Below are 25,685 nucleotides of genomic sequence, written 5' to 3' on the forward strand. Positions count from 1 at the left end.
CATTGTACACAGAGACTAAAACAAAGTACTTCCTACATAGCACCTTTTGTCTAGTGTGAATGGATTAAATTTTTGAGGAGGAGTGATTGTCTTTAGCAGCAAGCATTTGCTTTAATTCAGGGAGAAAGTTGCATTGATTTTTTTTTAAAAAATTGATCTAAAACTAGTGTGAATCTCCACTTATTCATGGATGGATAGATGGATGAGCCAATAGGTTCCTTAAGATTATCTCTGCTACTCACACATTAACAGAGTAGGAAACAAATGTATTTTAAGTTACCTATTGTTCCAGATAGACCTAGAAATGAAATTTCTCCCCACTGGAAATAAGTTAATACAACCATAAGCTACATTAATAGAAGACTAGTTTCCTTGTCATGAGAAATAATTGGCTCATTCACTAGAAAGTGAATTCAAATTAAAGTATTCAATTCTGGTAATCACATGGTAAGTAACACAGTTTGTCCAAAGAATAATGTCTAGTTCAGAGAATGTCTAAAAACCATGTTCTCTTTAATGATTTTAATCCAAGAAAGAAAGACTTAAGGTTCTGGGAAAAAATGCTAAGAGAAGTAAATCAGGCTCAGAGAGGCAAAGAGTGCATGTTTTCTCTTACATGTGGAAGCTAGACCTAATGATAAGTACATTTGTAAACATATACTCGGTCATAGGTTTTTGCACACATACTTTATTAACTGAAGTATGGTATATGCAAAGAAGGATTCCAGTGGTGTAACTCCCTTGAACAACTAACTCACAGTTTAACAAAATGAATACCAGGAAATTTGAACAAGTGTTGTTGGATGGCATGGTGAAGCCAAAGGGAGGGCATTAGATGAATGGCAAGAGGAAGGATGGGCAAATGCAGTCATAATAGTCAACATGCATATATGGCTATATATATATATGGAAAAAGAGACGAGGTAAATTGGGATGGGTGGGTTTGGGAGACAAGGAGGAGAATGATAGAAAGGGTGATATGTATGATGTATTTACCGACAGACCAATATGTTGAATTGAAAATCTGTTGTAGAACTGTTTAAGAGAATTTTATAAAAAAGACTTAATGGAGACCTTAATTATAGTAGTCATTAATTATCTAACACAATATATGCTATGCTCTTCAGCATTTAAATAGGAGGGAGGTATATTCAGTTGAAAGGTTCAAGGAAAATTTCAAATGCTCAGTCATTCCTTTGTTAGAATAGGTCCTCTCAGAAGCAGAACATGTGTGAGCTAAAGATGGATGGCCATTTGTCAGAGATAATATGATTGGAAAGTAACTAATGTTCTTTATAGCATTAAGAGTCATGTTGTGCTGGGTGCTGGTGGCTCACACCTATAATCTTAGCTACTCAGGAGGCTGAGATCTGAGGACTGAGGTTTGTAGCCAACCCAGGAAGAAAAGTCTGTGAGACTCTTCTTCAATTAAGCACCTGAAAACTGGAAGTGGAGCTGAGCCTCAAGTAGTAGAGCACTAGTTTTGAGCAAAATCACTCAGGGACAATGTCAAGGCCTTGAGTTCAAGCCTCATGACCAACCAAAACAGAAATCACTTTTTGAGACTTGTTGAATCATTGTCAGATAATCTTCAAAACCAGTGGAGAAGAAACCCTACCATTTTCCCTAGAGGGAAAATGTGTTGTTATTCCTTAGCTATAGATATGAGACTCCAAATGCCAGACAAATGTCAGGCACATTAGTTTGTATGTACTGTATGTGTCCTGTTTTTTTTTTCATTATTGATATTTATGTCTTAGAGGTACATGGACCCACAGATCCTCTTACACAATAGTAATTTGCTCCCTATTTTTGCATTAAATGCCATCTCTATTCTGCATAGGTCTTCACATAGAAAATGGTTGAAGAAACTTTCATTCAGATCACTATGGAATGACAAGGACATGATTATGCTGCTGGCTTCAGTAATTGGATCACTAGAATAGACACATAGAATATAGCTTTCAGATAATAGGCTGTAGGCTGCTCAGGACAGTGTATAGAGAATAAAGTAAAGGCAATCAAATGACCCTTATGAGACATACAGACACACACCTAAAATGCTTCCTGTCCAAGCACAACAAAGAGGATCCCAGTTCAAATCCACTGGGCTTTGAATTGAGAAGACAAAGTTCTGAGTTGGAAAAGACAAAGGCTGCTAGCTAGAAAGTGTGATGAAGACACAGAGAGGGGTTGGAGGTGTGGCTCAGCTGGTAGAGCACAAGCCAGTGAGTGAAAGTGTTAAGTACGAGTTTGAGTTCCAGTCTTGGACCTAAAACTTAATAATAATAATAAATAATAATAAATAAAAAAGGAGAGGGAATGACAGCATGCATAAGGGAAAAACGGGGAAGTCTTGGGTAGAAAAAAAATATTGGAAAGTGGTATGCACAATTTCTGAAACTCACATAGGGTTGGGAATCATTTAATATTTAAAATTACTGGAAGAAAATTAACTCTCAAAAAAACAAGGAAGATGGCGGAGGAGAAGCTGGAATCTGAACAAGCTCTCACATAGAAAGCAGTTTTAGAGTTCCAGTGAACAGTCCTAAGCCAGAGAATCACACCAAGTGTGCCATCACAGGACAGAGAGTTAGACAAGAGAGGGGAAGTCAAGGCAAGGAGACACATCTGAGCGCTTGCCAGCAGCCGCCGCAGCGGCGGCAGGGTCGCGGCGGCGACCGCAGCCGTGGCCATACCTGAGCCACAGAGAGTCCGGGATGAAGGAGCCAGACCCAGCAGGCGAGCGGATTCTACTCAACACCAGCAAGAACCGACAAGGAGTGGACATCTTCATCCTGCAGTTTGCAGACCACAGACGACTCAGGATAAAAGACTCGGTGTGAGTAGAAGCCCGATGTCCTCACTCCTTCCCAGGGAGCAGAGGAGGGAAGGCCACCCCTCCCTCCCCAGCACCGGTGATCTCCATCTTGGATACCAACAAAGCTCGGAGGAGCTGCCAGCTCCAACTCAGGCCTTGGAATAAAATGAGTCATTTAGCAGGTCACAAGAAGATAACAGCAAAGTGACCTGCCAGACTCAAGTCCATCCAGGGAAAAGTCACCCAGCTCAGGCGCCAGCCATTGGAGTGCCTTGCCTCACTGGGTAACCAGAGCCAGAGGCTGCCCCTCCCTCTAGCAGCCTCCACAATCAATTGAAAAACAGAAACCCTGAGAATGGCTCCAGGCTGGGCTCTGTGAGTTTTTCACAAAATAGCCCCAGGGAAAAGCTACTGTTTGTTGAAAGGCCTCAACTCTACCCAGAACCTAGCCTCATCACTGCATCCCCCTCTTTTGTGATTCTCAAAGCAGATCACCCTCCCATTAAACTAACCTGGGAGGGGGATCTCAAAATCTTGGGTAAAGCAGAGCATTTTTCTGCCTGTTTGAACAAACTGACTTAAGAAACCAATCAAGCCACAGGACCTCAAGCTGACCAGAGACTCCAACAAGAGGCTGGTTACAGACAAAAGGGAGATACAGAATTCTTCCCACCCCTCCCAAAAAAATAAAAAAATAAAAAATCAAAGAAGTTTTTTTTTTCTTCTTCTTCTTCTTCTTTTTTTTTTTTTGGTACCTTATATATATAAAAATTTTTTTTCCTTTTCTAAAACTTTTATTAATCTTTAATTTTTGCCTTTTTTGAAAAAATAATTGTTTTCCAGTAACTTTTTTTTCCTCTTATAATTTTTATTTTAGGAATACGTGAATGTGCGTTTTCCTTTCTTTTCTTGTCTTCTTTCTCTTTCTCTTTCTTTCTTAATTATCTTTTTGTTTTTTGTCTACTCTACTGAACTTCTGATCTTTTTTTCTCCCTTTCTTATCCTTTTCACCTTTTCCTCTCTTTTGTTCTTCTTTAAGTGACTTAACTCTTGTCCTGCACATCCTCAGATAAACCCGTAGTTAACTAGTAGACCCTATCCCCCATTGTGTACACACTTAATCCACAAATTTATTACTCAATTCAAAACCTCTGAGACTTAAATTCCTTAATAGCAGTACTACCTCTTTATACCTATATAATATTTTAAGCATTTTTTAAAGTTTTTCACATCTCCTCTATGTCCTTCCCCTTCTCTCAATATATTCACATTCCTCTCTAAATAGATGATCTTTTAATCTCCATAACTATATTAATTTTTATGTTTCTTTTTTTTCTGGTCTCTTTTCATTTCACTTTCACTTTCTTCTTTTTCTCTCTCTCTACTTGCATCCTACCCAACCTATTTCCTGCATTGAGATTAGGACATAGTTAACTCTCCCTGTGCCTCCCCACACCAATCCATTCCTATTTTTTACCCACATCTTTCCCTAACCCTAATAATTTCTGGTTTTCCAAATTCTTCTCTGCGGTTCGAAGCCCATTAACATATAGTTGTTTGATGTTGAATAGATGTATTTGTTGAACTAGATTGTATCTGTAGACTATTGACTGTACAAATGCAAACTTTGGTTGATGGTTGCCTTAAGATAGTGTTCTAGCACAAAACTGGTGCTATTTTCATCTCAAATGGGCAGAGTAAGCCGGAAAAACACAAGAAAAATGGCAAATCTGGGTATCTCAATTCCCAATCTTGATAATCAGGGGTCAGAACAGATAATGAATAATCCAGAGGAGAGTTCCCAAATAGCTCTACAAACACTGCTGGCAAACATGATAAATGAGAAGTTTGACAACTTACAAAGGACTCTGTATGAGCGTGATAGGGAGAGAGAGGAGGCATCCCAAAAGTTTATACAGGAATATCATAAGCGTAAGGAAGCTACTCAAAAACTGATACAGGATTTGAGTGAACAACTTGAGAATACTCAAAGAGAAAGGGAGGAATGGTGTGAGCAGGCTGAGAACACTCAAAGAGAACTGCAGGAATCCCATGAATGGGAGGAAGCTAATCAAAGAGTAATACAGGAATTGAGAGACCAGGTAGAGAATACACAATGATCACTAAAGGCATTCATGGAGTCCATTAACAAAGAGCTGAAGGAAGTCAGGGAGACCACAAAGGGAATGCTGAATGGAACCCAACAGAAGGAATGGGAGTCCAAAGAAACCATAACCAATCAACTAAGTGATTTGAGAACAAACACTGAACACCAAATTAAGGAAGTAAAGAAATTCATACAAGACCTAAAACAGAGCTTCAACAAAGAACTTGAAGCCATCAAAGCTCACCTATTAGAAGGAAAAGAGATAAAAAACAAAGTAGAGAGTCTTGACAGCAGGTTAGACCATGCAGAAGATCGAATCTCAGGGATTGAACACAGCCTAGATATTATAGAGAAAGAACATACAACCATCAAAGACAAGTCCAAGAAATATGATAGATCTATCCAACACCTGGAAGACACCATCAGAAGGCCTAATCTAAGGATAATGGTTGTAGAGGAGCACCTAGAAACAGAAGTTAATGGTCTAGGAAATTTGTTTAACAGGATCCTAGCAGAGAACTTCCCAAACATACAAAAAGATAGGCCTATTCAGATACAAGAAGCTTTTAGAACCCCAAATAGACCAGACCAGAATAGGACATCCCACCGTCACATTATAATCCACACAGGATCAACTCAGACCAAGGAAAAGATCCTTAAAGCTGTCAAGGAGAAAAGGTTAATCACCTATAAAGCAAACCAATTAGAATCACCTCAGATTTCTCAGCAGAGACAATCAAACCAAGAAGAGCCTGGAATGATGTATGCCATGCCCTAAAAACAAAAAACTACCAACCAAGAATACTGTACCCAGCTAAACTCTCCTTCATAACTGAAGGCCAAATAAAAACATTCCATAGCAAAGAAAAATTGAAACAATACATCTACACCAAACCAGCCCTACAAAAGATTCTAAAGATGTCCTACAAATAGAAAACCAACAAGACCGCAATAAAGGCCAAGAAACTGCACCCAAACGGAGAATCCAAGAACCATAGGAAGAACCCAGTTTTCGCAGCCCCCAAGAAGGTGGATAACATGGCAGGAACTCCCAAATACCTCTCAGTCCTATCTCTTAACGTTAACGGACTGAACTCTCCAATTGAGCGACATAGACTGTCTAGTTGGATTAAAAAACAAGACCCTTCTATCTGCTGCCTGCAGGAGTCACATCTTGCCCGTAAAAACAAACACATTTTCAATGTTAAAGGCTGGAACAAAATCTACCAAGCAAACGGCCCTCATAAACAGGCGGGAGTTGCAATCCTAATATCAGATAAAATAGACTTCAAATTAAAATTCGTGAGAAGAGATAAAGAAGGTTGCTACATACTAATTAAAGGATCTCTCCTTCAGGAGGATATTACAATTCTAAATATCTATTAGCCAAACAATGGAGCACCCAAATTTATCAAAGAAACACTACTTTCCCTCAAATCCCATATAGATCCAAAGACATTAATTGTTGGGGATTTTAACACACCACTCTCCCCACTAGATAGATCAACTCGGCAAAAACTCAACAGAGAAACCACAGATCTAAACAGCTGCATAGATCAACTAGACTTAACAGACATCTACCGAACATTTCACCCAGCAGCATCAGAATACAGGTTTTTCTCAGCAGCACATGGAACATTTTCGAAAATAGACCACATTTTAGGCCACAAAGCAAACTTGTCTAAATTCAGAAACATTGAAGTTATACCTTGCATTCTCTCTGACCACAAGGGAATAAAATTAGAACTCAACACCAAAAGCCACCAAAGAAAGTCCGGTATCACATGGAGGCTGAACAACACACTGCTGAATCATGAGTGGGTCATGGAAGAGATTAGTAAGGAAATTCAAATGTTCATGCTATTCAACAAAAACGAACACACAAATTACCAGCTCCTCTGGGACACAGCAAAGGCAGTACTCAGAGGCAAGTTTATAGCTCTGAGCTCCTACATCAACAAATTGGAGAGATCTGAAACTAACAATTTAATGACACATCTAAACCTCCTTGAAAAAGAGCAGCAAGATAAACCCCAATCCAGTAGACGGAAAGAAATAATCAAAATTAAATCAGAATCAAATGAATTAGAATCCAAAAAAACTATAGAAAGAATTAACAAAACAAAGAGTTGGTTCTTCGAAAAACTTAACAAAATTGACAGACCCTTAGCAAATCTTATCAGAAAAAGAAGAGAACACACCCAAATTAATAAACTCAGAGATGAGAATGGAAACATCACCACGGAAACAACCAAGATTCAGAATATTATAAGGGAATACTTCTCAAAACTTTATGCTAATAAGTTTGAGAACTTGACAGAAATGGACCTCTTCCTAGCAAATATTGACATGCCAAAACTAAACCAAGATGAGTTAAACTATCTTAACAGGCCCATATCAAGCATTGAAATAGAAACAGCAATAAGAGACCTCCCAGCTAAGAAAAGTCCAGGACCAGATAGTTTTTCAGTGGAATTTTACAAGGACTTCAAAGCAGAGCTCACACCAATACTCCTCCAACTCTTCAATGAAATTGAAAGAGAAAGCTCACTACCGAACACATTCTATGAAGCCATCATAACCCTCATCCCAAAACCAGGCAGGGACTCATCAAAGAAAGAGAACTATAGACCCATTTCTTTGATGAACATTGATGCAAAACTTCTCAACAAAATTTTGGCCAACTGACTTCAGCAATTCATCCAAAAAATCATATACCACGATCAAACAGGATTCATTTCAGGGATGCAAAGCTGGTTCAATATATGCAAATCAATTAATATTATTCATCACATCAACAGGAGCAAGAATAAGAACCACATGGTTATCTCAATAGTTGCAGAAAAAGTATTCGACAAGATCCAACACCCCTTTATGATGAAGGTTTTGGAAAAATTAGGAATCCATGGAACATTCCTCAATACAATAAAGGCTGTATATGACAAACCTACAGCCAGCATTATACTCAATGGTGAAAAACTAAAGCCATTTCCTCTTAACTCAGGAAAAAGACAAGGATGCCCACTCTCTCCACTTCTATTCAATCTAGTATTAGAATGCCTAGTTATAGCAATAAGACAAGATGCAGACATAAAGGGGATCCAAATAGGGAAAGAAGAAATAAAACTCTCCCTCTTTGCAGATGACATGATCTTGTATTTAAAGAATCCCATAGACTCCACTCCCAAATTACTCAAGCTGATTCAAAACTTTGGCAAAGTAGCAGGTTATAAAATTAACGCCCAAAAATCAATGGCTTTTTTGTATGCCAACAATGAGAAAAGTGTGGCTGAAATTAGGAAAGCAACTCCATTTGTAATAGCCCCACAAAAAATAAAATACCTAGGAATTAACTTAACTAAAGAAGTGAAGGACCTCTATGATGAAAACTTTAAAATCTTAAATAAGGAAATCAACACAGAACTTAAAAAATGGCAAAACCTCTCATGCTCCTGGATTGGAAAGATTAACATCGTGAAAATGGCAATACTTCCCAAGGCTATCTACAAATTCAACGCAATACCTATCAAAATTCCAACCTCATTCTTCAAGGAAATAGAAGAGGCAATCCAAAAATTCATATGGAACAATAAAAGACCCCGAATAGCAAAAATGCTCCTCAACGGAAAGAACACTGCTGGAGGAATATCAATACCAAATTTCAAACTCTACTATAAAGCCATAGTAATCAAAACAGCTTGGTATTGGCATAAGAACAGACCTCAGGACCAATGGAATAGAATTGAAAACCCAGAAATGAACCTACAGACCTATAGCCATCTAATCTTCGATAAGGGAGCTAAAACAATAGAATGGAAGAAAGACAGCCTCTTCAGTAAATGGTGCTGGCAAAATTGGTTAACTACATGTAGAAAACTAAAGCTAGATCCTTATATATCACCCTGCACCAGAATCAACTCCAAATGGATCAAAGACCTTGAACTCAAAGCAGACACTCTGAAAACATTACAGGATGGAATAGGAGAAACCCTAGGTCTCCTTGGCTCAGGCCGAAATTTTCTGAATAGAGACCCGGAAACACAACAAATCAAAGAAAGGTTGGACAAATGGGATTGAATAAAGTTGCAGAGCTTCTGTAGGGCAAATGACATAGCTAGCAAGATCATTAGAAAGCCCACAGATTGGGAGAAGATCTTTACTAGCCATACAACGGACAAGGGTCTCATATCTAAAATATACTTGGAACTCAAAAAATTAAACCCCACAACAACAAATCCTCAAAGAAACAACTGCCCAATAAACAAGTGGGTGAAAGACTTAAAGAGAAACTTCTCTGAAGAAGAAAGAAGGATGGCCAATAGACACATGAAGAAATGTTCAACATGCCTAGCCATAAAAGAAATGCAAATCAAAACAACATTGAGATATCACCTCACTCCAGTTAGAACGGCAAGAATCAAGAACTCTAACAACAACAGATGCTGGAGGGGATGTGGACAGAAAGGAACCTTACTTCATTGTTGGTGGGAATGTAAACTTGTTCAACCACTTTGGAAAGCAGTATGGAGGTTCCTCAAAAGACTTCACATAGAACTCCCCTATAACCCAGCAATCCCACTTTTGGGCATTTACCCAAATGTTTACAAACAAGGCCACACTAAAGCTACCAACACAACTATGTTTATTGCAGCATTATTTACCATAGCTAAGATATGGAACCAACCCAGATGCCCATCAGTAGATGAAAGGATCAAGAAAATGTGGTATATATACACAATGGAATTCTATGCCTCCATCAGAAAGAATGACATTGCCCCATTTGTTAGGAAATGGAAAAACTTGGAAAAAATTATATTAAGTGAAGTAAGCCAGGCCCAAAGAAACATAGGTCCCATGGTTTCCCTTATTTGCAATATCTAGTATATGTATGAGTCAAGTGGAAAAGGTCAGATAATGTGATGTCAGGAAAATGAACCCTTAGATATGTATTTTAATGTTTTTTTCTTTCATGCATGTGTTTCTAATGCATTTATAAGATTATCTCTTTGTTGCTTTGTATGTCCCTCCCCCACAGTATAACCCCTGCTTTCACTATATTTGATGTCAGTATAACACGTGGAGGAGATGGGGAAAAACCAGTTGTTTAAGGATACAGGTGGACCTGTTTCAACAATGAGAAGTACAAGTTGTCATGTCCAAAACCAGCTTTACAATGTCGGTGAAGGGGGGGGGGGGAGGAAGGGAGGGGGAAGGAGAAGGATTGGGATTGGGGGGGAGGGGGGAGGCTGGGAAGGGATGTGAAGGGTAAACAAAGGAGGAGGCTGCAATGCTTGGTAAGAAATGTACGCATTATCCTGCCCATGTAATTGTAACCCCTCTGTACAGTATGTTCACAAATAAAATTAAATTAAATTTAAAAAAAAGAAAATTAACTCCCAATAAATTGAGAAAAAAATAAATCCTAAAAATTTTCACATCCTACATTTTATACAGCTTCTATTACAAAAGAAATAAAACACAAAACCTTTTTATAGCACCTCCTCTTTCCAAAATTCTTTTGAAGTAAGAGCTATATTTTAGTAAAAATTCCCACATAAAAATAAGATATGCTAATTATTGAAGATATAGACATGTACAAAACGGGGTGATAATCTTATTACCCAGAGATCAACATTTTACAGTATTTTGCCCAGGGATTTCCTTATACACTTAGAAGAGAATACCAAATAAAATTGCAAAATAAAATTTGCTTTAATATATATCTCTTATTACTAAAATTATAAGCTTACAAAATGAGGTATTTATTTTTCTGGTCAAAACTTCACACTCTCTAGCTTACAAATATTCCAGCTATGAAGCTTAAAATTATCTCTCTCTCTTTCTCTCTCCAATTTGAGAATTATTCCATTTAGAAAATACGTTTTATGGTGGCAAAAAAATACATCACTGGTAAAATGAAAGCCTGAAAAACTTCCATTTATTCCTAGTTAGATAAAACGAATGAGTTTTCAGGAATTGGTTTCTATCTAAAAACTGGCAGCTCCTCCCAATACTCCCCAATACACCACACACACACACACACACACACACGCACGCACGCACACACACATGCACGCACACACACTAAGACTTTTTTTGGAGATTTATTTCTTTTCCAGAAGCATGTGAAGGGTGGTTTACTGAGAGCCAAAGTGGGAGGAAAATGTCATGTTCAAAGTCCATCATGTCTGCAGAAGCCTTAACCTTACAGTCTTGCTTTTAGTGTACATTTGGGGAGCAGATGTAATAAATCACCCCATGTGCAATTGAGAAGCAAAATCATTCCATGGGAAAGCAAGACAAAGGGTCAGCGAGGGCTCCGAAGGTACTTAGCAGACAGAAAAAAAGTGATTGAGAGGGAATGCTTGGGTCTGTTTTCTTTAAAAAAAAAAAAAAATCAGATCTGTAAATACAATTAAGCACCACCGGGTAGCCAGGTATGCACAGTGGTACAGGCATTCCAGGGGTGGAAAGATACAGATGATTTGCCCACTAGGGGTTGGCAATCAATACACACAAATTTATCTGATGTGAGAGCTATTGTAAAGAGTAGATGGTTCATGAATTCAGAAGAGAATCTGGTCAAAATTCAAGGATTCTTGAAGGGGGTGGAGGTAAAGCCTGGAGTGTATGGGATGGGTTGGATTCTAATAGGCAGAGAAAGGAGCCCTCTGTGAGGTAGAGTAAGAGGAGGATCTAAATGCACTGAGAGACAAAGGTGCAGGTTGATAATGCTGAGGTGGTAGCAGTTGCTCTATGCTAGGGAATTGTGACTGACAAGTTGAGGCCTAATTTTAAGTGGCTTTGGATACCACACGAGAGTATAGATGTTACCTTGAAAGAACTGTGAGACCTCTGAAGGTTTTTGATAAAGAACAGAACAGGGCATGCTTGTATGAGGATTGCTCAGATTGCAATGGATATAAGTAAGACTATGAAGTCAATAAATGTAGGAATGAATCACAGTAGTCTGAAAAAATCACAATGATCACACAGGGCATATAATGAAATGATAGCTATAAGAATCAGTTTCAAGTAAAAAGTTGTAAGTCTGGGCAATAATGACATTAACCAGCTGGAGTTCGAATGAAGTTCTAGATTGAAATCTCCTTGTACAACTGGTTGAAGATCACTTTTTTGTGAAAAAAAACAATCAAGTGTCAGAAGGACAAACTGGAGCAGATATACTTCCTTCTGCCTGTTCCTACATTCATTCATGATTGAATCTGTAGGTAGGATCACAAGATAAGTTCTAAAACCTAGACCCAGGACATTGCCCTAGAATCTGGTAATGGCCAGAAATAGTGGGAAACAGTTATCAACAAAAACTTCAGGATTCTCATATGAGGTCTTCTTTGAAAGCTGACGGTAGGATAATGCCTAGAAAAATCTGAAGGATATTTTCTCTGATATGGGGAAATCTGATCTAAAATACATTGGAATACTTTTACAGGATTCCAGATATTCACACACAGTGAGACCAAAAGAGGGTACTGGAGAGAAACACAAAGGTGCAATGTCTAGGTGTCTCTTCATATTTATATGACACAGTATACATATCAAAACAAACTCCAAGATATGGAAATAACAGACTTCCCTCTTTTTCTTTTTTTAGTTTGTGAGTTTTGATGATTCTGTGTTCTTTACCTCATGGGTGTGAAAGATTAAAAATTAGAATTACATTTTACAATTGCTAACTGCTGATTTTGCTTTTGTAAACTTGCTCGCCTTAGCACTAACCCCCCCCCCCCTTCTGGAAATAAGGAATTGAGTGAAAAAAAGTCTTGGAGCCCAGATGCCGGCCAGGGACAAGGTCTGTGGTCATAGATAAAGAACAAACAGGTATGTTTTTCTAGTTCCTGTTTGAAAATTCCCTAAGTGGCTAAATGGGACCCAAGATGGGGACCCAAGATAAGGACCCAAGATAAGGACCACCTGGCAAGTCCAGCAAACTAGGCCAAATGTTAATCAATCACAAGCTAGTAACTATGTAAACTCCCCTCCAGGGTGACCGCTCCCCCTAGACTTGCCCTGAGCCAACTGTTTTACAAAGAGTGTTATAAACTTCCCCCATAGTAAAAATGATTGCTGGAGTGTATAGTGACTTTTAAATGGGCCAATCCTGGGACACCTGGTGTTATATGCTAATCTTGTGGTTTTTGCCTTTAAGAATGCCTGTAACCGATCTCCCTTGCCAAGGCAGAGAGACCATTTGCGCAAATGCTGAATAAACTCCTCTTGCTTGTTGCATCTACTGGTTTGGAGTCTTGGTTTCTGGGGCACCCTCCCATAGACCAAAGTATCCCAGGAGTCTGGGGTCTTTCAGGTGGTGTATTCAAATGTATATTTTTGGAAGGGTTGGAGGGATGGTACTGAACGTGAGGGGAAAAAGGTGAAAAAGTGCAGCAATGATGCTCTCTGAACACTGATGAAATTAAACTATACTACTCATGAGTAGAGATGGGAGGGAAGGACTGGGAGAGAGTGAGGAACAGAAGACACTGTATGAAAGGAAATGGACTCATCACCTGACCCATGTAATTGTATTCCCTCTGTACATTACTAATAATAATATAAATTAATAATAAAATTCTGAAGAAATATATTTTGAAATGAGAATCCTATTGCCAGACAAACACCACTCAAGTGTAGGACAAAAGAAAGACTCTTCATTCGATATTTGAAACCCCAGAAGATTTAATGTCCCTATGCCTTTGTTGTAAAACAACAATCAAAAGCAATAATAAATATGGAGTTTAGAAAAATCATAAAGTGGATTTAAGAATGTATAGCAGTATTTAAGAAAACATAGAAATGACCTGGAAAACAAAACAAAAACAAAAAAGCAGTGTGATGCCTGAGTGATATACAAAAAAAAAAAAATCAAAATGCAATTGGAACAGAATGTTAGAGAACTCTAAGAAGAATACCTTTGAGAAAAAGTAGCTGGCAGAACACAAAACAAATGATTAGGAATCAGAAGTGTGACTATTTTGTGATAATGATATATTACAATGTGGTATACTTATACAACACTACTGCTATGCTTTCATTTTGAGATAAAGGTGTATTTCTCCTGATTATCCAAAGGATATCCCTACAACACAAGATACAAAATGAAAGAAAGTTATAGTCTAGCTATAAAATACTTTAAAATGGGGCATGAAGTTGGGCAATTGATGCAGTGTTAGATTTTGCTGAGGGGCGGGGGAGACTAATTGATGGAGTAAGGCAGACATCCTCAAATGAAGCAGAATGGGTTTATCATTGATCTTGGCTACATCCTATGCAGTTCAGGTGCTCCCATGGGAGAGGGAGCTGTCCGACAGTTTGAAACATGAGGTTGTAATAGAAAAGATGCTGCAACGATTCCTGGAGACTAGTTCACTTCAAGCAGGTGATCCTGGAGGTTGTGAGAAAGACTGAGATGCCAAAGGAAAACCCGTTGGAATCCCATCTTTTAGGAGGTGAGATGAGGAAGAGGAGGCACAGAAAACTTAAAGGAGTCCTCAAATCTAGTTAATTGGGGCTGGGAAGGTGACTCAGTGGTGGAGTGCTTGCCTTACATGCATAAGGCCCTAGGTTCGATTCCTCAGCACCACATAAGCAGAAAAAGCCAGAAGTGGGGCTGACGCTCAAGTAGTAGGTGGTAGAGTGCTAGCCTTCAGCTGAAGAGCTGAGGGACAGGGCCCAGGCCCAGCTTTCAGGCCCCACAACCGACCAAAAAAAAAAAGAAAATTAAAAACAACAAGAAAAATGACCAACATGAGAAGCATGGATGATTGCAGCTACAACTGAAAAGGCGCCAAAGATTTAGCAGTTGGCCAGAACTGGAAACTAGCAGTTTGGAGACAGGTAGTAATTTGGAGTTGGAATGCAAAGATGCATGGGGCCACCATGGGGCCATTGTGAGAGGCCTAGAGTGTGTTGTTGGGGAGAAAGGAACCCCCAAATCAAAGCATTATTGTCTGCTATGACCCTGGAACCCACGCTAGATTGGTGAAAGCAAGTTGATTCACTCATCTTGTCAAATATCAAAAGTTAAGAGAATCTGGATACTTGGTGCATGAAAGCTATTGTTGTGTAGTTGGTCTTTTTTGAGGATGTCAAAGAATGTTTCATTCGATTGCAGAGTTCACAGGCACTTCCCTGTCATGCTTTTACAGGTATCAGAAGTCAGATCCCTGGTTGGGGGGGGGGGGGGAGGGGAGGGCTATCCATTGGTGTCTTTGATTATCTTCTACCTGACAAAAAAGGAAAAAAACCTGAGATGCAAGCATCCTGCTGTGTATTCTGTAAAAAATCCCATTGTCACACAACAACTCAATGAACACTATTTACCATTGCAACAGCAAGCTGCTTTTCAATAAAGCTGTGCCTGTGGCTTGTGAAAACAACCAAAGCATGTCTTTCAAATCAGCTTTGCAGGGTGAGGGAGAGGAGAGTGTGGGTTTTCTTCTAGCTGGAAGCCAGAGGGTAATGAGGCCACACCACGGATGTTAACCCGTTTAGCTTCATGGCCAGAGGGCAGCTATGTGCTCTGCTCTTGTGTTGCTCAACCCTTGAATGGATTGAGGTGCTGGAGAGTTGCTGAGCCTAAGGCTGAATATAATGTCACACTGAAAATACTCTGACCTCAGGCCAGATATTCTTTCACTATCCTCTTTCTAAATAATGAAATTATATTGTTGACAGTATCACAAATAATCATTGTTTTTCCTGCTCTCTAGTTAGTTTTAGGGAACACAATAACAGTTTAAAAGAAATGTAAATGTTTTAGGTGTTCAGAATCAATATAATATGTACTGTGTGAGCTAAAATGGGCACCTATCAAACAAAATTATACCTTGCAAGTTAACATTCTGCTCCAAGTGTTTTAAAATTTCTGGACAAATAAAAACTGCAAGTTGTCACAAAGGGACATCATAGCTTTGAAGTGATACAAGTTCTATCATCATCATCATCATCATCATCATCATCATCATCATCATCATCATCATCATCATCATCGTAAAGGTGATGTACCAAGGGCTTGCAGTTTCACAAGTCAGAGAAAGCATACATTCTTTTGGGGACAACATTACCCTTTTTCCCTCATTCTCTCCTAGTTCTCCCACTCCTGTCCCCACCCCATGTTATATAGTTCATTTTTCATCATAGTGTCGAGTATCACTGCTGCATTGTTTAGCCTCTCAAGTTCTCTTTCTCTGTGTTTAGAATCATGGTGCTCTTTCTGTGTATTTTAAATCAGATAGCTTAAACTCAGGAGTCTAGAGGACTGATTGTAAGCATGGAGGTAAGAATAAACTTACAGTTAACCACCAAACTCGATCTCTTGGGAATGTGCTCTTAGAGCAAACATCTGTGACAGAGTCCCTCTGGGCTGCAAGTATACTGAATAGATGAAGGCCCTTCCAATTAACTTCTGTGCAGGATACAGTCCTCAGGAAAGCATATGTAATATACATATGTATGAATTTATATCTATATATGTGTGATATAAATGTTACTCAGGAAGAATATTGTACCATTTGCAGAAAAATGGACGGACCTGGAATAAATTATGTTAAGAAAGTAAGCCAGGATCAAAGAAACAAAGAATGTATGTTTTCTCTCATATGCAGAAATTAAAACTATAAACATATATAGAAACATGTACAGGGTCATATGCATATATATGTATATAGGGGTACTGAATGAATTGTGGTATATGCATGGAAGGATTCCAATGCATAACTCCTCTAAACAACTTTATACTTGAACAGAAAGAATACCAGAAAGCTGAAACCTGTTTTGTCAGAGGAGTGAAGGAAGGTAGAAAGGATGAATGACAGATGAATGGAGAGAGAAGTATAATATTCAATGTATACATGTAAAAATGGAGCCGGGTAATGAGGTAATCATTAGAGTGACAGAGAGTTGTGAATGATGGGAGGAGGGACAGTGATCAAGATTCACTGTACTCCTCAACTGATACATTGAATTAAAACCCCTTTGCTTAACTACTTACTTAAAGATTAAAAAATAAATGAAACACAATAAAAATGTGTTGACTTGAAGCTTAAACATATTATTTAAACTCAACAGTACCTGTAACAAGTGTTTAGGGCTTTGACCAACAAGAACAACAACAACATAACTTTTGGAGAGTAGGAGTGTTTATCATCAGTCATTTTAGAATTTCCAGGATATGGAACTAATGAAAAAAAAGTAGATCAAAATTGTGGTGGGTTTCCTTACTTCTCTTGAATTCTCTAGAGACCATGTAACATTTCATTGCTTCTGTCCAGTGCAGACTGCTTGCATTGTGTCTTCTTGGGCCCATCTGCTTGGATGCTGAAGCTCCAATATCCCCAGTGGGTGACAGAGATTGCCACCTCTGTGATTGACTAGCGATTGATATGTTATTCCAGAAAAGCCAAGTTTCTCTGAGGGTAGGTACAAAAGCCATCCTACAGATGACTGTAGCCTGATCTGAATCAACCTCTGTCTGTGCTAAACTGTGTGTGCAGGTGTATGTATACTTGTACTAAAGTTGAGTCTTTGTTGACATTGTGCTATATTGTTTACAGGTAGTCAAAAAGCTAACAGTTTCTCCCTGGTTGGGAAAGATGTACTGGGAACCCCAAGGTAACACAGAGCGGCTCCCTCCCTTCCTTGCAACCTTAAATAATCTCATGAAAAATTATAGAAACAACAACAGTAAAACTGTTGTGTCTTTGTATACTCTTGTATACTCTTTCTCTCCCTCTCTCTTTCTCTCTTTCTCTTTTGCTAGTACTGAGGATTGAAGTCAGAGCCTTTCATCCTTGCTTTTCCTTCCTGTTGTTTTTATGCAAGGCTAGTACTCTACCACCTGTGCCAAGCCTTCTCTTCTGCTTTGGACTGGTTAATTAGAGATAAGTCTTAGGGACTTTTCTGTCCGGGCTGATTTTGTACTTTAACACTTAGATTTCAACCTCCTGAGTAGCTAGGATTATAGACCTGGGTCACTATTGCCCAGCAAAAGGTGTAGCCTAGAAGCGGTTTCAAACTCATGTTCCTCCTGACTTATCCTCCTCATTGATGCACCAGCATGCATCGTGGAGGTTTTATATATTTTCAAAGTTTATAAAGCACAATTATGCCCCAAAATATGAAACTTGGATCTTACAGTCTTCATCTTACAAACAAGTACAGGGAGGTTCCGAGATGTTAAGGTGATTTCCAAAGTTAGTGCTGGATGGGGTGCATTCAGCATGATTGTAGAGTTCAGGGCACTTTCTATTATTGTGCAGTGAAGGGTGATAGGAATAGGGACTGTCATAATGACATGATAAATAGAAGAGCTTACACCTTTCAAGAAGTTTACCTTCTGTGAATGAGTAGTACTTCAGATACCATTATGTTTAATCCACTGGCAAAGCTCTTTTCTGTCTTTTCTACCTGGCAGATGCCTTCACATCTTTTAAGTCCTATCTCAAGAGAAATGTTTACCTGAGAAACCTTCTCAAAAGTAGCTGCTTTCTCCTTTGTGTATCTGATAGATCTCACCACATCTGCCTCTCATAGCTTACCAGGCTAAATTATACCCTCTGATTTGCATAAATGTCTCTGAATGCAATAGTGAACTCTATGAGCAGAAGTTTATTTCTATTTGTATTTCCAGGGTCAAGTGAGGTGTCTGACACATATCACATTCAGAGTAAGTTCTGAATAGTATTCATTCAATTTCTAAGTTAAAGAGAAACTACCAAAAGTATTTGGAATTAGGGGTGAGTCACTGTAACTTCATCCTCCCACATGGAGAATTCTTATTTCCTCTGAGTGGTGAAAGATCCGAAAAAGAGAGAGAGATACTTACATCCCTGACTCCACTTTCAAACACCAACACCGAAAACATAAAATTATCCTGCAAATGAAATCAATATTCTATTTCTTAAAGCTGCTAATGTATTGCAAACCAATCTTAGATCACATTAGTGAACTCTGATTTCATGATCCAAAGGAGGAACAAGACTGATAAAAACAATAAAAGAAGTGGATAGAATATTTGTGTGCATACCATCTAACTGCATGATCAAGAAAATACTGTGGCTTAACAAGGACTCAGTTCTTGTGTATACTGACCTATTATACAGAGAGAATTATTTCCTTGACTAGACGATATGCCACAGGACTTTTTAAAATGTCAAGTGCTATACTGAAAAGAAATTAAAACAAAATTCTACCCCCAAAGAGAAAGGTTAACATATGCTTAAAAATTATTTTCAAGTAAGTGTGTAAAGAGATTTCAACTTAACACGTCCATTTATGTGCACACTGCCTCTTGATTAATGTCAGAAACTGGTGACACAAAGTAAGGTATCAAGATGGATTTTTGGAGCTAAAAAGATAATCTATCAACGCATATAGCTTGTGTTCTAAATCTGTACCACTATTTACCTGTGCTCCACTATGGATAAATCCCAGTAGGGGAAGTTTCAAAGAAGAGAGGTATTTTCTTACTAGCCTCAAAGAAGGAAATAGCCACATTGGTGCACTGTATTCAGTTCATATGGATAATCTAGAAGGAATGGCTGAAACTAGAAAGGACTGGAATTCGGATAAGGACTCATATGAACTTAGCTCCAAATGAGCATGATGCTACTAGACTGACACTTTTCTCAGCCTCTGAGAGTCCTCAGAGGGGATACAAGTAAGCCAGGTTCAGAGTTTGAACCCAAGAAAACCATTAGATAATGAATATGCGTCATTAGAATCAATTAAGTAAGTGGTTACTGTTACGCAGCAATAGGGAACCATTATAAGCACATTTATCCTGTGGAGGAATCAGGGGGCATTTGTGATCCCAAGGATGCCATCCTAAGTCCACAAGAATCCCTATCATTCCACCATTTTTCCTTTCAATAGAACTGTTTGAAAGAGAAGAGCTCTTATATGCATTACCAATGAAGCACTTTTAAACAAAGTAAGTCATTTAGAAAAGCACAGTTCATTAGGTAGTAGTGTGAAACCATAGGTGGTTGAGTATAATTACCTACCTCATCCAATATTCTTGAGATTAAAAAAAAAACCTAAGAAGGATGGGATGGGAAATAAATGGTATATTGGGAGAATTTACTAGTCTAGGTGAACCATTTCTAGTTTTTAAAGAAATCACTAGAGGATGCTGTGGTGAACCAAGGCAGCCTCTTAATTCCAGTCCTTATCACAGATGGCAATTGCAAGCACCTTTATTAATCATTTTGATGGGTGAGGATTCACTTTGTGAGACTTTGGTGATTCATTGAGATCCATTGAACAGTACTTGCTTATAACTGCCTACTGAGTATTCCCAATATTGCTGTTCAATATTAAATGAGGATCTCCAGATGTCCCAAGAGCTGGGCCCTAACTACTTCCTTCCTTCAACCACCTGCCCTCTACCACTTTCTATTCTGGTCACAGAGATCTTCTTTTTCTATTTCTTGCATGTCATGCCCGTGTTTGCCTCTGAGCTATGATTCAGGCTCATTTTTCTACTTGGAACAATTCTATTTATTTAATTACTAGTATATTGGTAGTGTACCCTCTAACCTTCAAACTTAGCTTCCTATGGTTTCACAGGAAGAACCTTCTGGATCTCCAGATTATTTCTGCTGGAATTCAAAACACAGTACTTTCTTTCTGTAGATTGCACTGCAACTTGTGCAGCTGTATTTTTTATCATTATAGTTATTGTATCTATTACTTCAAGTGCTGAGTGACAACTGTCTCCAGAGTCAGAACTTTCTTTCTGTCATTTTCTTTCTTTCTTTCTTTCTTTCTTTCTTTCTTTCTTTCTTTCTTTCTTTCTTTCTTTCTTTCTTTCTTTCTTTCTTTCTCTATCTATCTATCTATCTATCTATCTATCTATCTATCTATCTATCTATCTATCTATCTATCTATCTATCTATCTATCTATCTATCTATCCTGTCTTTCTGACTTATGTCAACTTAGCCAACATTGAGTCCATGCAGCATGCAAGGCCTGAGCTACCTCCTCAAGAGTCAGAGGGAAAGGAAGGAAGTCTCTCTATCCCTAAAAGCTGTATCTTTTCCAGAGTCCTCATTATTCCTTTCTTAACTCACACAACTGTCTTTGCACACATGAACAGTACAATGGTTCCAGTCCCTTCAGACCCTCCTCAGTACCTTTAAGGCAGAAACTACCATCAGGTCCTTATTCATGCCCTTGGCCTTAACTCTGAGCAATTCTTGCTACCATAAGCCATGCCCTTCCAGGCCTTTTCCTATCTTGCTGCTTTTTTCTAAAATACCACTTCATCTATTTCTGCAAGCACAGGAGTGAGCAGGGACTGGTGATTATTTTAACTGACTCTCTCACCAGACAGTAGGCTCCCAGAAGTTAGAGGTCATTTCATTTTGCAAAACCAGTGTCTTTTCCAACACTCAATTTCCTACTCTTTTGGATAAGCAGAATGCCAATACACAATATTTATTGTAAGTTTTCCTAAAATGTGTTAAATGTACGTCTATATTTATGTTAAATTATAAATGTGTCATATATATGGTATATATATATTTAGTATGCATACAATTTGTTAGTTCTATAGATACTCTTTAACTGCTACTGAATAGACTTGATGCTAATCCTTCGGCAACATGATTATAAAACCAATATTCTTAGCTTTATTGTCTTCATTTAGAAGTTTGTCATCCTTGCCTGGACAATTAAAAAAATAGAAAACACTTCATTGATTTTTCTGCCTCTGTTACTCTCTATGGAATACCACGGTGAGCTTACTTCCATTTCTCAAACTTCCAGTTGATGGTGTTTTTCCCAAGTTTAGAATGTCTTTATTTTTAAAAAAATAGATGGTGTTTAAACTCCTGAATACTGAATACAAAAGTTTTCATAATCTGGCCTCTACCAACCTTACTCACCTGCTAGTATGTCATATTCCATCTTATGCTCTGCCCTAAAGGCAGGCATGAGTACTCATCATTCCCCAGAGACATTGTGTGTGTGTTCACTCTTCTTTGCCTGTGCTGTCTTATATTCCTCTCCTCCTTCTCCTTCTGCACGTTGAGTAGTCAGTCAGCTCTACTTCCTTTCCTCCTTCAGCCTTGAATTCTGAATAATTCTTTGGATTGAAAGTGGCAAAAAACCTGACATGAAGTAGTTCAAACAATAAGTCTATAATTCCACTGAATAAAATCAGAGGTGAGGCACTTCTATGGTTAATGCAACTCTCAAGTGGGCTCTAACTGACATAGGTTCTTTTTAAACTTTCCACTCTGTCATCTTTAGTGTGCCTTTTGTCCTTAGGTTTTTTCCTCATACTTCCTTTTGTAATATGCTATACATACAACTGCTCATCATGTGCTCATGTCTGTATTAGTGTCTTAGTTCTTTAGAGAAATAAAATCAATGGAATGGATGGGAAAAGGAGACAAGAAGAGAAGGAGAGAGGAAGAAAGGCAGAAAGAGATATCTGAGAAATGGATTCACATGATTTTGGAGAATGACTTATTTAAATGGTACTTCCATCTAAAAAAATAAACTTCATATCAGCATCCATATATTTGATCAAATATGTAGGTAATAGGGTCTAACGAATACAAATGAAACTAGCTAGTCCAATGCCTCAAACAATCACTGACAAGAAAATAAAGGAAATAATCAAGGCTGGTACAGATATTAGCCAAGAGTGATGCTATGGGTCCCGGAAGTGGTCCCTTCCTGAATACACAGCTTTGTTGTGAATGAACAAACAAAATGTGGGTAGCACCTGCAATACAGACATGGTTGACGGAGCTTTATATTTGAGCAGGTAAACAAATCACCTGTTAAACATCAAATAGTCTGTCAGTATCATGATATTTTATGTGTTTGAACCACTGTAAGCCTAGGTTATGGGTCAATGAGAATTCACCTTGAGTAAATACATAGACGAGTTACCTTTTTGTTAACTTCAAACATGGTGTTCTGCTACACAGATACTCCATAAATGCCATTAAAATGACCCAGGTGGGATTTCTGGTGCCAGATTGACATTTTCTTTGCCATTGATATAGAACTCACATGTTTCTATCCACTATAAGTTTGGTTGAAGTCACTGATTCACAACTGTTACACCATCTGGGCCTCAGTTTAAGGAAAAGTTAAACCCTTAAATAAACATCCAAAGGAAAGACGCTATGGATAGAACCCATTCCTGTGGTTGTCTTGGAAGCAACAAGCAACTCAAAATAGGCCCTTGAACATATGTAAGGAAAGAATATGACAACATTAAACAAAGTGGGTTAGAAAAGAGAAATCTTGCAGTGACCATCACTGCTAACCACAGCCTTTCCAAGTATCACAGAGGATATTCCTGTAGGGGGAGAAATAATTTCAGAAAAGTTACTGTATCCCAGAGGGAATGCCCTTTGCTGCTCAGATTTGACAGTCACAAGGACAAGAACATGACTATAACTGTAATTTCTGGTACATCTTGAACAGCAACAAGCAAATTCATTAGAAAAAAAATGTACAAACTATCTATTAGAATAGGATCGCTCCTGGTGTTGGAGATGACAAAGGGGTGAGCGTAATCAAGGTACATTGTATGCATATATCAACATGCCAAAGTGTTTAGACAATTGATGGCAATCAAATGTGGAAAGAAAAGAAAAGGAAGGAAAATAAAGGAAAGGAATGGCTCCATTCAGAAGTTCAAATGTCAGAGTGGCAAGCTGTGTAATGGAGCATGTGGAAATGATTTGCATATAGTAGAAAACCTATGTGGGAATGTAAGAATGAAATCTCCCCTGTATAATGAATGCAAACCAGTTAAAAATAAATATCAAATGCCACTTACTGACATAATTTTATATGAAAATAGCTTGTGTGAGTTATATTGTGATGACTTTTATTCATTTGAAATCTGGTCATTTCTGGATGAATTAATCAAGTCCAGTACACTGGGTACACTGGGCTGAAGAATAGATGTGCCACAGTAAATTTATCAAGTGAATGATGTCAGACTCTGAGGCTAGCTGGAAGCCATCTGGCTGTCCCCTGAGTCACGTACTCCCCCACTCCCCACCATGCTTGGCTTCTTCCTACTGGAATGTCCCAAGAATAGCTCTGATTGCCCCATAATACAAAGGAGACAAGACAAGTTTGGTAACCTTCGTATCTCATCGCAGTTCATGTAAGTGAATGCCATAAAAGAACAAGCAAGAAAGACAAAGAAGACATGGCACGTGGGAACCGCATACAGAAACATCAACTAAAACTTCTAGTTCTCCATGCTCTGTCTGAGTGGGGACCACACACTTACCCCTCTTGAGATCTTTCTGACTCTCTCACGTCTAATTAGTTCAAAGTACTTTTGAAATACTTTAACCTACCTTCCCCCATCTTTCCTCTCCTACTCTTGCTTTTCCCTTTGCCTCTCTCAGTTCTGTAGTGGCAGGAGGATGAGAACCATATATGCAAACAATAGATGTAGGAGAAGACAAACTCTGTCCACTCGCTTCTAAAGTCATGGTAGGTCTTAGGCTCCTGTCTAGCTTTGGTCCTCTGTTCCCAGTCAGACATTATCCATTTCAATGGTTATTTCTTCTTTGTGTTTGGCTCAGTGTGTTGAGTTCTGACTATGGATGCTACTGACATGGCGTTGGTGACAATATATATCCCAGCAAGCTTCGTTGCCATGGTTAGTCTTTTCATGTTTCTGCATTTCATTAATGCTAAGAAATGGTCCTTCCTGACCTAACCAAATGAGGGCATGCAGGGCTTCAGCCTTCAGTCCTCCATTTCCCACTTCCTAATATATGGGAGGACCTTGGATTATGGGCTCAGAGGGAAATAAAAACCTATCCTGGTTAAGTTATAATGCCCTTAATAAACGTGCTCTTATTGGAGTATTCCTCCAACACATAAATTAGACTCTTGCTTTTCAGAATACATTTCACACCCTTTTATCAGATGTAAATTTCTATATGAACACTAGTTTTCATTCACATACTGCTTTTTTATTTCAAAATTATTGCCTAAATGTTTACAGATTATATGGGTGCCCTCGTGTGATAATTCGATGCATGTGTATAATAGGTAATGGTCAAAAAAATAGTCGGCATTTCCACCACCTTTACAAAAGTTTAAGGACAAAATTCATCTGTTAAAAACACCAAAATAAAATAAGTAAGAATAAGTGTGTGCTTACCTGGAACAAAGCTCCCCTGGACCACCTCCTTGTACGCCCACCAGCCTTCATGGATTTTTGGTGAATTCTGTTGAGCTACAAAAAAAGCAAAAGACAAGATAAACTAAAGATGACAGTATAAAAGACTATGTCCTGCTATCCAAGCAAAAGAACGAACATCCACAAAATAACCTTTATCCTCAAACCACACTCTAGTTAAGACTCTTTTCCTTTCTCTTTTTAAAAAATAGATCACTGGCATGTAAATATACTGACATAGGTTTTTTTGTTTAACTTGAAAGGATATAGATACTTGGATAAAAATGAAAAAGACAGGGATCATGTCTTTATGTCCTCCACTATTTATGTTTCTCCACATGTTCTCTGTATAGGTGTACCCCACACACATACATTGGGCTTGAAGAGAAGGGGCAGTGGGATCCAGCAGCTTAGTCAGGTTCCTGGATGAGCACAGAACCTTTGTGTTTGGAGAGGAGAGGAATTTGCTGGAGAGGTTTAACCAGAGGTTGAAGGATGCAGCCAGTTAATGTTCTGCAGGTACTAGGAAAATGAAAACACACACACACACACACACACA

The 25,685-nt window shown here is 38.5% G+C and overlaps 1 protein-coding gene across 1 annotated transcript in view; it reads right to left on the minus strand.

The window, feature by feature from the left end:
• Ca10 (carbonic anhydrase 10) overlaps window positions 1-25,685 on the minus strand; it is a 457,862-nt gene that overhangs the window by 345,073 nt on the left and 87,104 nt on the right. The window contains exon 3 of the mRNA XM_070028408.1: window positions 25,109-25,183. Coding sequence (XP_069884509.1) covers window positions 25,109-25,183 — 75 coding nt within the window. The remainder of the gene's footprint in view (window positions 1-25,108; window positions 25,184-25,685) is intronic.

This window comes from Dipodomys merriami, unplaced genomic scaffold, assembly GCF_024711535.1.
Source record: "Dipodomys merriami isolate MVZ:Mamm:240054 unplaced genomic scaffold, mDipMer1.0.p SCAF_19, whole genome shotgun sequence".
NCBI classification, from domain to species: Eukaryota; Metazoa; Chordata; class Mammalia; order Rodentia; family Heteromyidae; genus Dipodomys; species Dipodomys merriami.